General features: G+C 41.7%; 1 protein-coding gene across 13 annotated transcripts in view; it reads right to left on the reverse strand.

The window, feature by feature from the left end:
- Positions 1–3,090: 3,090 nt before the first annotated feature.
- LOC4576020 (glutamate receptor ionotropic, kainate 2) overlaps positions 3,091–12,225 on the reverse strand; it is a 116,135-nt gene continuing 107,000 nt past the window's right edge. For 10 of the 13 annotated variants that reach the window (XM_061642492.1, XM_061642530.1, XM_061642544.1 and 7 more), the window contains 5 exons: positions 10,088–10,286; positions 9,755–9,986; positions 6,895–7,010; positions 6,604–6,759; positions 4,098–6,178 (listed from right to left, as the gene is read on the reverse strand). In XM_061642492.1, the coding sequence (XP_061498476.1) occupies positions 6,134–6,178; positions 6,604–6,759; positions 6,895–7,010; positions 9,755–9,986; positions 10,088–10,286 (748 nt within the window). In that variant the 3' untranslated portion in view covers positions 4,098–6,133. Of the gene's footprint in view, positions 3,640–3,751; positions 3,755–4,097; positions 6,179–6,603; positions 6,760–6,894; positions 7,011–9,754; positions 9,987–10,087; positions 10,287–12,225 lie in introns of those variants that run through there. The other 3 variants (XM_061642560.1, XM_061642567.1, XM_061642575.1) reach the window with 2 other exon arrangements.

Here is a 12,225-nt window from a genome sequence, read left to right on the forward strand (position 1 = left end):
TAATGTTACATCTTTTTACATTCATGCCTCATTATCTACGAGATGAATGGACAATTTGAGTCGAAAAAATTAAATTGTTTCACTCATTTATTTAATTAGAATTTATTTTAGATTTCGTGGCTTAACATATCATCAACTCATTCGTTAATATGACCCATTTTTTCGGCATACAAAAAAGTCAATAAACATACAAAATATTTCGAATGATATAAGGTCCCTCAAATATGGCAACTCTCCAAAGGCCCTTTTCCACCACCTGGACTATTTAATGCACATTGAAAGAAACCATTCGTTTTCAAAAGAGTAAATATTAGTCAGATTTCATGGCATTCTTGAGCGAGGGTCGCAAAATGTATCAATTCGTAGGCCGCATTACCTTGCAAATAATGGAGTTTGATGCCATTTTAACGTTACCTTAAGCTACGTTTGAAACTTATTTTTCTTTAATAAAATCTTAACCAACTAAACTACAATTTTCTACAACCAGGACTATTCTTTCATCCTTTACAAAGCAAAAACGCATTGTTGGTTTTCGTGGGTCGCATGCAATTCCCGGGCCGTAGTTGGGAGATCCCTGTGCTAGAGTCAATGAAATAAAACAAACCCAGCAAAATGTTGAAATACGACAATCGCAAGAAACGCATGAACTAATTTGCGCACCTAATACAATGCTGCTCTCCAAAGATTTAAATACATCGAAAGACATTTTTACGCGTGCTAACAGCCACATAGCGTTGGGACAAGGACCGTTTTGTGGTGGAAAAAGCGGGTCCAAAATCACACAAATCCCATCAAACAATCTTCAACGCGTTCACAGCATTACCAAACCGTGTTCGCTCTGTCGCTCTGGTACGCACGTGCCCAATGATTGATTCTCACGCACTGGCGCACAGCCGCAGACCCGTGCGGGGCGGGATATTGTTTCTCGAATGATTGTTTTCGATGGTCAACTTCTTAATAAATGAAGCTTACAACTTGAAACTCTGTGTGTGTATGTGTGTTTGGCTTCGTTGTGCGTTGTTTTTGCACGCTCCTTGCGCGTCACCAGGACCACTGCGCCATTAATCTAAGGCAATGGTCTGGCAAAACCGTGGAAAACCGCCGCAACAGAGCGTATGAATTGTTTATGCGACCCCGCGCGCAAACACGGCAGAACGAGTTGAGCAGAACCCGGCGTGTGATGGAGTGATGTGGGGTCGGTGAGTCGTAAATATTTATGATCATCTCATCTCGCCGATACGACCCCCTTCGCTCGATTGGCAAGCTGCTCAGTACTTATAGCGTGTTTGTGTGCCTGCGTGTGTGTGGCGCTTGGAAATGGATTTGTTTTTTCACACTTGCGCCTGGAACCGCCGAATACGTAATTCGATTTTTATTGCATACTTTATTGTGTTTCCCTTTTTCCCAACACTTGGTACATCCTCTCCAGCGCTTGACTGCTTGAAATAAACTTCCGCACTCGTATCTTTTCTTTCAATAATCCTATAAGCGGAAGTCCAGTGTGAAGATGGAAATGATTTGTGAGTGATATATTTAAGAAGCAGCTTCATTGTTGTTGTTGTGGACTCGCCCACGTAGGCAGTAACGAGTTACACGAGTTACAGGGTTTACCTAGCCAATCCGGCATCATCAAAGCGTCATGATATTTTTTCATAAATATTCTTCATAAATCCGGTCGTCATAAATATTTTTTCGGGCGACGTAAACCCTCAATTGGGCACTGTCATTTCTTTTCGGGCCTTGTGTAATGAATGCGGCTTTTCCTAGGTTTTCTTGCTGTCTAGTTCTAAAACAATACTTGTTTGCGAGTAGTTCAATTGATCTGTAAGAAAATGTATTATTTTTTAGTTAATTTACAAATGAAAATGATTTAACTATCCTATTTCAAAATTTTAATTCGAGCCCTTGCAATGCTATTTGGTTTTAAATTTTTTGAATAATGTAATTTGCTTTGCGATTGACTTAGGTTAACATTTTAAAATAATACATAGTCATTTAAACAATGTGCAAACTACGTATTGTTAAACAACTTAATGGATCAAACACACCGGAGCTACCGACTTGAAACCTTTTGAAACCAAAAGTTGGCCGCATTCTGCATTATGTCCGATTCATACTTCACAAGGCCCGAATAGAAATGACAGAGCCAAATTGAGGGTTTACGTCACCCGAAAAAGTATTTATGGCGACTGATAACGCTTTGACGATGCCGGATTGGCTAGGTAAACCCTGTAATGTAGGTCAGAATCGATAACAGGAGCGTATTGCAATACGGATTGCATAACGTTAGCCTGTTTTGTGGGAGTAAACTGCAATGATGAGAAAAATGAATCTCAGATGGGATTCGAATCTTCGAATCACAATTCTGGTTGGGATTCGAATCTTTGAATCTCAATCCCAATCCCAATGTGGTATTGTGTTTTTTGTAGTTTGCGGCGGGGGGGGGGGGGGGTTGTATAGGGGGATTAGTTGAAACTCGAATAAGAGGTTATTCTGTTTTACTCTTAATTATTTAACATTTCAGTTCTTATATCATAATTAGTACAGGTAGTCCCTGAGAAACGTGGACCTTTATTCAAAATCAAATCAAATAATTTATTTAGTGACTATAACTTCTCATTAAATGCTACATTACACGAACATTTGCTATATTTTGACTGAAACTACGTTATTCGACATCCGAAATTTGAGATACGTGGTTTGTCTTGACCCCCATTAATAGCGAATCTCGGGGGCAGCCTCTAATTCCAATCGCAATCCCTACCGCAATCGCAATCCGAATTCCAATCGCAATCAGAATCCTAATTGCAATCAGAATCCCAATCAAATCGCAATCCCAATTCCAATCGATCCGCAATTCTAATGTGAATCCCAATCTCAATCGAATCCCAATCGCAAAGCAATCTTTTAGAGATTCAAATCCAACAAACGGGATCCGATCCGATCGAATCTTTCTAGGGATTGAATATTCGAATCTTCCGAATCCTGAATCTCTCAACACTGGTAAACTCGTGCTGCTGTACTCACCATCACGTGTTTTTTAATTATGATGTGTCATTTATTAAAAAAGAAGAAGTATGCATTTGCTCGTAGCATTCATCAGCACAACCACTGTTTTTGACATTTATTAAGACAAGTTTGGTAAAAAGATACATACATACACCATTTTTTTCACCAGAAGCTTAAAGGTTTGCTTGCCAGAAAAAGACGCACATTTGGGGACGAACTCTTGGCTTGGAGTTTGGGAAGGAAATGTGAAAGATAGATAGCGAGAGCGATAGAGAGAGAGAGAGAGCGCGCGAGAGAGGTAGCACCGAATCAGAAGTGATACTCGGCGTAGGAGGCCGACCCGAGGCAGACCGAGCCGCGTACCGCGATCGTGTCGACGCGGTAGCAGGAACCCTCGGGACACCGCAACACCTAAGGGACGGCTTTCGGGTCGAACTCGTACTGGGCGTACGGTGGGCCGAGCGGATGGAACCGGCCGTGCTCGGACGACGGCTCGGACGCCGAATCCTTCGGCGAGGCGCGGGACGACGCGGTGCGCAGCGTGCCCCCGCTTCCGGCGTGCTTCGGCTGGGCCCGGTTGCGCTTCAGGGCGAACCGCAGCTCGGACGCCATCTCGGAGCAGAGCGATACCTGTATGGGGTAGAAGGGGTGTGAGGGGGAAGGGGGCGAGAGAAGGTTGAAGGTGAGTGAGCATAAACGGATTTCGATTAGAGCCTGATGGCTGCTGGCAAACGAAGCATACCTCCTGGCAGGAAAAAAAAAGAAATAGACGAAACCGGTCCAGGATGTGCGCGTGTTGCCCGGCGTTCAGCGTCCAACGGGCAACGGGATGCAGATGATGCAAACGGGGGAAAATTACAGAAGACAGCAGTAGGTCCCCGGTCGCAGCGAGAGCGAAATACACAAAGAGTGAAACAAGAAATAGAAGAAGAAGAAGAAGAAGAAGAAGAAGAGGAAGAAACAGCAAAAAAGGATAAGAAACAGAAAACGATGGCGCACGACGAAAGCAGGCGAGCGAAGTGTGCAATGTAAGTGGGACGAGCACAGAAAGGAGAAGGAAAGGGCCAAATGAAATTGCAAGGAGAAAATATAGTTTCACTTTAGAAGAGAATCCAGTTTTATTTAGTGCATCCAGTTTTGTTTCTTGCGTGTGTGGGTGTTTCATATTTTTCTTCTTCCTCTTATTTGCTTCCCTTTTTATTTACTATATTGTGCTTTCGCTTTCTTTTGCTTATTCTTAAAATGACGCCTCCGGCGGTGCTCCTTTTGGCGAGAATCGCTTACATCTGTTTCCTCCTCTACCGGGGGTGGATTCTGTGGGGGTTTTGTATGGAATACACAGCATATCTAGTCCCCTTTTGCTTTTTTTATTTCACCTTCTCTCGTATTCTTCTCTAAATGCTCTCTGTTTCCCCTCTCTCTCTCTCTCTCTCTCTCTCTCTCTCTCTCTCTCTCTCTATCTATCCTGTTTTCTGTTTTTTCTCTCTTTCTCTCTCTATTTCTCTTTGCCTCTAATTCCACCCCAGGAATGCAGAGCCTGCGGTTCGGTTACGGGACAATTTATCTGAAGAATGTTTAATCATAATTGTTGACTACTCTAGATTGTTTATTTTTTGTTTTTTTTGGTAAAAAATTCCCTAATATTTTTTCTCACGCATTTTTCCGCCTTCGAGCATAATGGCTCGTTTTGGTTGCCCCGTTTCTTCACTGTTCAATCAGAACAAATGTACACATTCACATGTTCACATGTCGTTGGATATTTACTGTGTGAGTACTCAGTTTGCGCATATTGTTTCAATTATTATCCGTTCGACCATGTAACTTGTATTTGTAGTTTGTTCCATTCTACTATTTGCTTCGCGTTGCATGGAACTGCCAATTTCAACTGTACAGGGACTTTTACTGAGCATCTACTGTGTGTGTGCGCGTGTGTATGGGTTTTATTTCCTGTGAACATCGATCCCTCTGCTCGGCTTACTTTAGTATGCGCTGGTTGTCTTTCAGTCGTACGAATTTCCCTTTCACCGAGGGTAGGTGCACGGGTGGATGCATTTAGTACTGGTACATAATACAGGTAGGGTTTGAAAACGGAAAATCATGGAAAGAAAGAGAAAAAAAATAAAAATAGAGAAGAATTAAGAAAGGAAATAAATAAAAGGAAAAAAGGAACGTACAATAAAAAAAACAAGAACAGACAAATAAAAAAAAGATATAACATGAAATGAAAAATGTTGACACGGGTATTAAAAAGACAAGTGTAATAAAAACAAACAGTAACAGCAACAAAACATTTCACGTTTTCGTCGATTGGCTAGTCCTATTCTCTGCTTCTAGGAAACCATTTCTTGTTGCTTCCAACTTGTATTTTTCTCGATTTTTTTTTAAACAATCAATGAATGATTATATTTTACACATGTAGTTTCCTCTCCCTTCCGCTATTACACTCCCCCGCAGGAGCATCAGCATTTGCATCAAATCACGACTACTACTACTATTTCTAATGGAGGCGCGTTATCCGTACCGGGGCTGGGGCTTTGCCAAAAACGATGTTTTCTGTTGGTTTTGTGTTAGTTACATGGTTCCTTTCTGTGTCTACGGGGTTTTATTTTTTGTTTTTGTATGTTTCAAGGGGGGGGGGGGCTTTGTTCGTTGGCTAGTTGGTCCGAGCAAGAAACAGAAACCATCCCAAACGGTGTTGGGTGGCAAATTTGATTTAGCTAGCATCCGCCGCTTCTCCTCTTTAATTTTGCTTTTTCTCATTCTCTCTCTCCCTCACTTTATCTCTCCCTTTCTCTGTCTGTCTCTATCTTGTGTTTGGAAGGGTTTTTTTTATATGTTATGGATGGCCCAAAAAACCAAAGATACACCTGAAACTAAACCCTCATGAATGAATAACTTCACCGAATGTAATCGTAACGCAGTTTCTTAAACCTGCAGAACGGTCTTATCTAGTTGAGCAGTTTATGTCATGGAGTGATTTACTGTTTGGAGCTAATAGTAACATGCTTAAACGATCGCGGTACAAACTGTTGCGAGCGATGGAGGGATCCTTGCTCCCTGTTAACGTAAATAGTGAATGTGGCCTTTTCTTTTTTGTTCAGAAGCGTGAGCAGCTGACCGTAATCTACTCGAATCTACACTCTTTGGGATGCTTTTTCTGGTATGGTTCCTTTGCCGGCGACGAAACAAAGAAGCACGGTGTGAAACAAACCATTATTGGGAAACCGAAGAGGGAAGAATAGTGGGAAGCAATACGACGAGCCGTTGACGCAAAGACCGATCGTGCGGAAATGGAATCGAATGTACAATGAAAACAATCAAACAACCAAAATTTAATCCAGTTACAAAACGGAAACCGGTATGCATAAAAATGAGAGAGAAAGAGAGAGAGAGAGAGAGAAAGAGAAAAAAGAGAAGATAAATGACAGAAGATGGTGTGACGTATGAGGTAACGTAGTATGAGCGGGAACGGGGGATCATGGAATTTGGTAAAGATGTCGTCGAACCGCTTGAAATTTGTACTAATGGTGGGAGGAGGGAGGGACGGGATGGAGTGGGATTGGTGGCAAATATTTTAAACCGAGTGATGCTTACCCGTTCCTCGACCGCCACCTTTCTGCTCTTCCAGACGAACTCGCACACGGCGATAACGCACGCAACGCCCATACCGCCCATCAGCACGACAAACACGCCGCCCACGTTCGCCAGCCCCAGCTCGTTCGCTGTTGAGCTCGATTTAGACGTATCGTCCTGGGAGACGCAAGTTCGATTCGAGAAATTTAAGAAATAGAGAGAGGGAGAGAGAGAGAGAGAGAGAGAGAGAGAGAGAGAAATTTGGATAAGTTACTGAAATGGGGACAATGCTGGAATATGTAGCAAACGTACCCGGCAGGATCCACCGCCACGCTTTTCCTTCCACCAGCGCGTTTTCAGGATGTGCAGTTTGCCTTCCTCCTGCAGCTTCAGCACCGCACCGCTAATCGCCGTCCGGAAAGGTGAGTCTGGAAGGGTGAACGATGGATTAGTACGGCCCAACTGGTTATGAAATTGACATTGAAAAGTTTTTAATACAAGTGATGATGCATACTGGCGGGCGTAATTTGCATTCATTTTATGGAAAAACGAGTGTTTGAATATTTTTATCGACTTACGCCTACTATTAATCTCATCATCTTTTCAATTAAACCAACTAAGAATGTTTAATCATAAATGTTGACTACTCTAGATTGTTTATTTTATTTTATTTTATTTTATTTTATTTTATTTTTTTTTTTAATTTTTTTTTTAATTTTTTTATTTTTTTTTTGTAAAAAAATCCCTAATATTTTTAGTGTTTGAGTATTTTTATCGGCTTACGCCTACTATTAATCTCATCATCTTTTCAATGAAACCAACAACTATCATTTAAAAAGATTATGTTTACAGTCTTTGCCGTCAAATTTTGGGTCTAAGGCATTTTTTGTAGATTTTGTCAATTATCTGACCAGTTAATTTTACATTATCAAAGTTTTACCAACAAAACAATTGGTTCATGATATCAAGCAATAGTGAAGTGAAGTTGCTGTCACACTATTATCCAAAGTTAAAGATTGGTAGTTCCTATTCATAAAATTTATTGTTATAGTAGTAAGGTGGTAGTATAATTGATAAGGTATAATTGATTTCGCTGGTGGTAGCTTTGAACAAGCAAATTGATCGTATCGAAGCAACATGTCTTGATACACCAGCATTTAACGGCTTCATGATATACAAACCGTCGAACGATATCAAAAATGATCCCCTGAGTTGGTTTGGGGAACTATTTTGCCGAGAGAGCCAACATGCCGTTGTTTTTCATTATCAAAAGCCATTTGAGCTATAGCTTGGTGCTAAAATATGTTCTGGAAAACACAGTTTTTGCTCTCAACAGAGTTTTACTTCACCCACAAGGCTTTAATAGATTAGGAATGGTTAGACGTTAGAAGAATTTGAATTATTACATCAGCTATCTAAAATGGCCTGCAAAGGATTAATAAAGTGTCCCAACCTTGCTCCTAAAAGCTACACGCAATAATTTGTCCCTCTATTCAAATAATCAAGGTTTAATGGTGCGGCGGGCCACATTTGGCCTGCGGGCTAGGCGTTGCCGAACACTACTCTAAGGCATCAAATGTGTGACAGTGGGCATCAATTTTGACTCTAACGCGCCTATTTTGATTTGTAAGTCTAAAAGTTTTGATTCTTGTAATAAGTATGATCAAATACCATGTTTACTACAACTGTAATGTGATTATACAAAAACACTACTAAAACCGGGTAACCATGTAATATTTAATAGATTCTAAAGCTATGGTTCTAACCTGAAAATAAATGTCCATTTTTCACTCCATTAAAACTTTCAAAATTGGCATAGCAATTGTTATATATTTTAAATGACATCAATGAAATTATAAACTGTTTCACTAAAATTCAATACCTTTGGAACACATACAGGCGTATTCTATTCTTGTATGGAGTCGTCTCGACGTCCAGTTGATGAATTTTGTATGTTCATTTGTATGGAAAAGTTCACTTCGGAGAATAGAATAAGCCTGATAATTTCAAACACTACCTTAAATATTGTAAGTAAAGCTATTGACTTGCAATCGAAAATTGATGCGCAGTGTCAAAAATGTATGCAAAAATTGTGACACGATGTCAAAAATTTGTGCCGTTGAGACAACAATAGAGTTAGAGCCAATATTTATTGGATTCGACTGTTTTGCCTAAAATGTATACATTTTGATGCAAAGCAGTTGAATTTAAACGAACGCCTAACGAAGTCAAACAGGAGTTTTCTCTAATCAAGTTTATTGTTCAATGCATCGTGATCTAGATGATCTAACTTCAACGTAGTAAAAGTATTGTTTATAAACTATATGAGGTGATGATGATGATTGCAAAGGCTCGATTCGATCACTCACGGCACCATAGTATTCAAATGTAGTATTTTAAAACATATCTTATTGCACTATATTGTTACGAAGTAGTCTTCCTTTTCCATTTGAATGTCTTGTATAACCTAATGAGACTATAATAAAACTCACTTAAGACTGAAATGGCTCATCTAAGGAACTGAGTGAAGAGTACTAGTTAAAATCATTTCTAGATATTTGAGATGTGAAGCGCAAACAAACTGTTAAAATCACATATTATTGCTATCGATATGTTCTTGAGACGACAATGAAGTAATGACTATGAAGTAATACAGGGTTTCCCACGATTTATAGGTTTATTCCCATTTTTTTTGGTGCATTCCCACGATTTTTTTCCCGATTCCCAGAATATTTTGGTTCAATTGTATTGATATCCAATAGGACGATACCAATAGATTATGGGAACGTACCAAAAATCCATAGGAAACAATGAATAAATCGTGAGACGAGCCCAAAAAATTATGGGAACTGACCAATAAATCGTGGGAAACTTTGTAATAATGGCTCAACATTATTTGCCAAATTTTGTATTTATGTTTTGCCTGATAAAATCGCTCGCGTATGAGCAGAAATCCATGCCGATAAAAGTAAACCGTTGAAATACTTCAAAATAATTTGGAAAATATGAAAGCGCTTCAATAATATGCATATTTTCCATTGGTACCGTATATTGGTACATCTATTATACATCTATCTATGCCCTTACAATCTCTATCAATTTTTTTACGATGATCAAACCAAAATGAAAGGGAAAAATATGCTTGCTTTTCCCAACGGGGTGCAATACTTACTCGGTGGCATCGCGATACCGTAGCCCTTCGAGTCGAGCATGCCGCCGACCTGCGTCAGCTCGCAGTTCCGCTCGATCACGTACTCGATCGAGGTCGACTCCATCAGAAAGGCGTAGCTGCCCTTGCCCTTTACCACGCGCTCCACGCCCTCGATGTTGCTGGCGGTGAACACGGACGGGCGGGCCGACTCCATGAACGACCACATGCGCTGATAAGTGGAGAAGTTCGAATCCTGTCGCCATTCGGTGGGACAGAAAGAGAGAGAGAGAGAGCGAGAAAGTATGTGAGTAAAAATTAAATAGCCATCACGAGGGCAACACGGGCCTAGCTTACCCGGAAGAAGGCTGCGGTACTGCCACCGCGCAGTGCCCCGTACTTGATCTTGGTCTGCTTCGCCAGATCCTCGGCCGACTCGATCGGCGAGTCCATCCGCTCGACAGTGAGGAATGCGGCCAGGTTAGCGGTGTACGACGAGATCATGATCAGCGTGAAGAACCACCACATCCCGGCAACCATGCGCGTCGAGACGGCTCTTTTTAGGACGTGTCGATTTGTGTGTCCGCGCGCGTGAGAGTGGGAAAGAAACATGTTAGTAAGTGTATTCCAAGGGTCTGTTAGGAGTGCCTCACTAGTGCTCTAGCCTTTTGCTACAACTGCTCTATTTCTTTGCAAAGTCTAAAGGCTCGTTTGGATGAAAATAATAAGGTGGAAGTTGCGCTTCTTTTAGTTTGTTGAATTGTTGCTCTTTTCTTTTGCATATTGTTTTTCATTATTATTTTCAATACAGATGTAAATATTAATTCATAATTTGGAGCGCAACTCACAGCAAAGTGGTAGAGAAGCTTTCCCTATCTAACTAAAAGCTACGATCTTAACTTTTTAGGAATGCCTCACGTGTCCCTCACGCGGCGAACGGATAGAGTGGCAAGAGTGACGCTTGACGAAGAGGAAACAAATAACATTGAAGCAAGTGAAGCAGTGAAGGCTAAAGAAAGGAAAAGCACAACGCAAAATGAAGCGGACTCTAACAGCAAAACATCGAGTGAAGCAGGCCAACAAAATGGCTGTTCTTGACTTGTTACACTAGACAGACATCTTTAAAGAGAACCACGGTAGCAAAAACAACACCCCAAAAATACACAAACACACACACACACAAACACACACACACACACACACACTCATCCACATACAGTTCGCTGATAATTCCAGCACAGTGAGTGAGGAGAAGCTTTTCCCGGCAATTCGATATGGGCTTATTACGCCACGCTAAGAATGATGAATGCAGGCAAACAACACACCGACGGCAACAACAACCGCTTTAATCCCATTGCCATCCCCGCTGAATGGGCCGGGCAGGGTGAAATCGGACATTTTCCAGCTCGCCGAGCACACGCACACCCGAAACCCCGGGTGCGCTGAAGTGTTCAGCCGTTGCGGGAAGTTGTTTTTGTGTGTTGCGTTCGCATTTTCCGCAACAACTGAACAGCAACAGCGGCACGAAGCCGGGGGTCAGGGGGAGGAAAAACAACCAAAGAGACACGCTACCTCGCAGACTGGGTTTTGTTTTTCGATCCTATTCGTGTCGTGCGCGTGTGCGTGTGTGTGTGAGAGAGAGAGAGAGAGAGAGAGAGAGAGAGAGAGAGAGAGAGAGAGAGAGAGGAAAACAAAAACACAAAACAAGACATAAAAACGCTCACTTCGTCCATTTTCCGGGAAGTTAGTTTGGCCGGCTCACTCATGGCAAAACATGGTTCGTTTCTAACCACCAATCCTGTTGTGCAAAACCGGTTTCACCTCGTCCGTGCTTGTCGCGTACGCATCGCGGAGGGGTAATTAGAAAATCGGCACCGATTGATGCAAATGATTCATAAATAAATATGCGGCAGCATGCACAAACTCGCTCAGTCTATTATGCTCCAGTTTCTGTTTTACCACAAACACTCGCAAAAACAACAGCAAAAACAATCAAAAACAAAACGGATGAACATTAAACTGTTTGCTCACTGCAAGGCTTGCATTAGCTCACGTTTGCCGATTGATTTTTCTCCCAGACTGAACCTTTGTTTGAGCCTGTCCCTGCTGCCTTCGCCCTTCTTCGCGCCTTTGTTTTATTTTAATTTTTCCACTTCCGCAGTTTCAATCAGTTGCTTTTCGTTTTTCTTTCCTGTTTTTGCAAAACAACGAGTTAGCCAGTCGGAAGCGCTTTTCAAACCACGCGCCGCGCTTTCCCTTGTAGCCGGTTTTTCATTACCCTGTGTGCAGCGAAAGACGCCTCTCTTCGAACGCCCAGCGACCGGGGAAAACCCGAACTCAAGAATCAAAGCTTTCCGCACGGAGATGGTGAACAGGGCGCGACTTTGCATGTGGAAAGGGGGAAAGTGAAAACAAAACAAAAAATTTAAAAAAAAAAACTTGCGAAGGCAAGTCAGGCCATCAGCATGCAGTTTGCGGTCGTTTGAAGTGAGCCG

Source organism: Anopheles gambiae, chromosome X (assembly GCF_943734735.2).
Source record: "Anopheles gambiae chromosome X, idAnoGambNW_F1_1, whole genome shotgun sequence".
In the NCBI taxonomy this organism is placed as follows: Eukaryota; Metazoa; Arthropoda; class Insecta; order Diptera; family Culicidae; genus Anopheles; species Anopheles gambiae.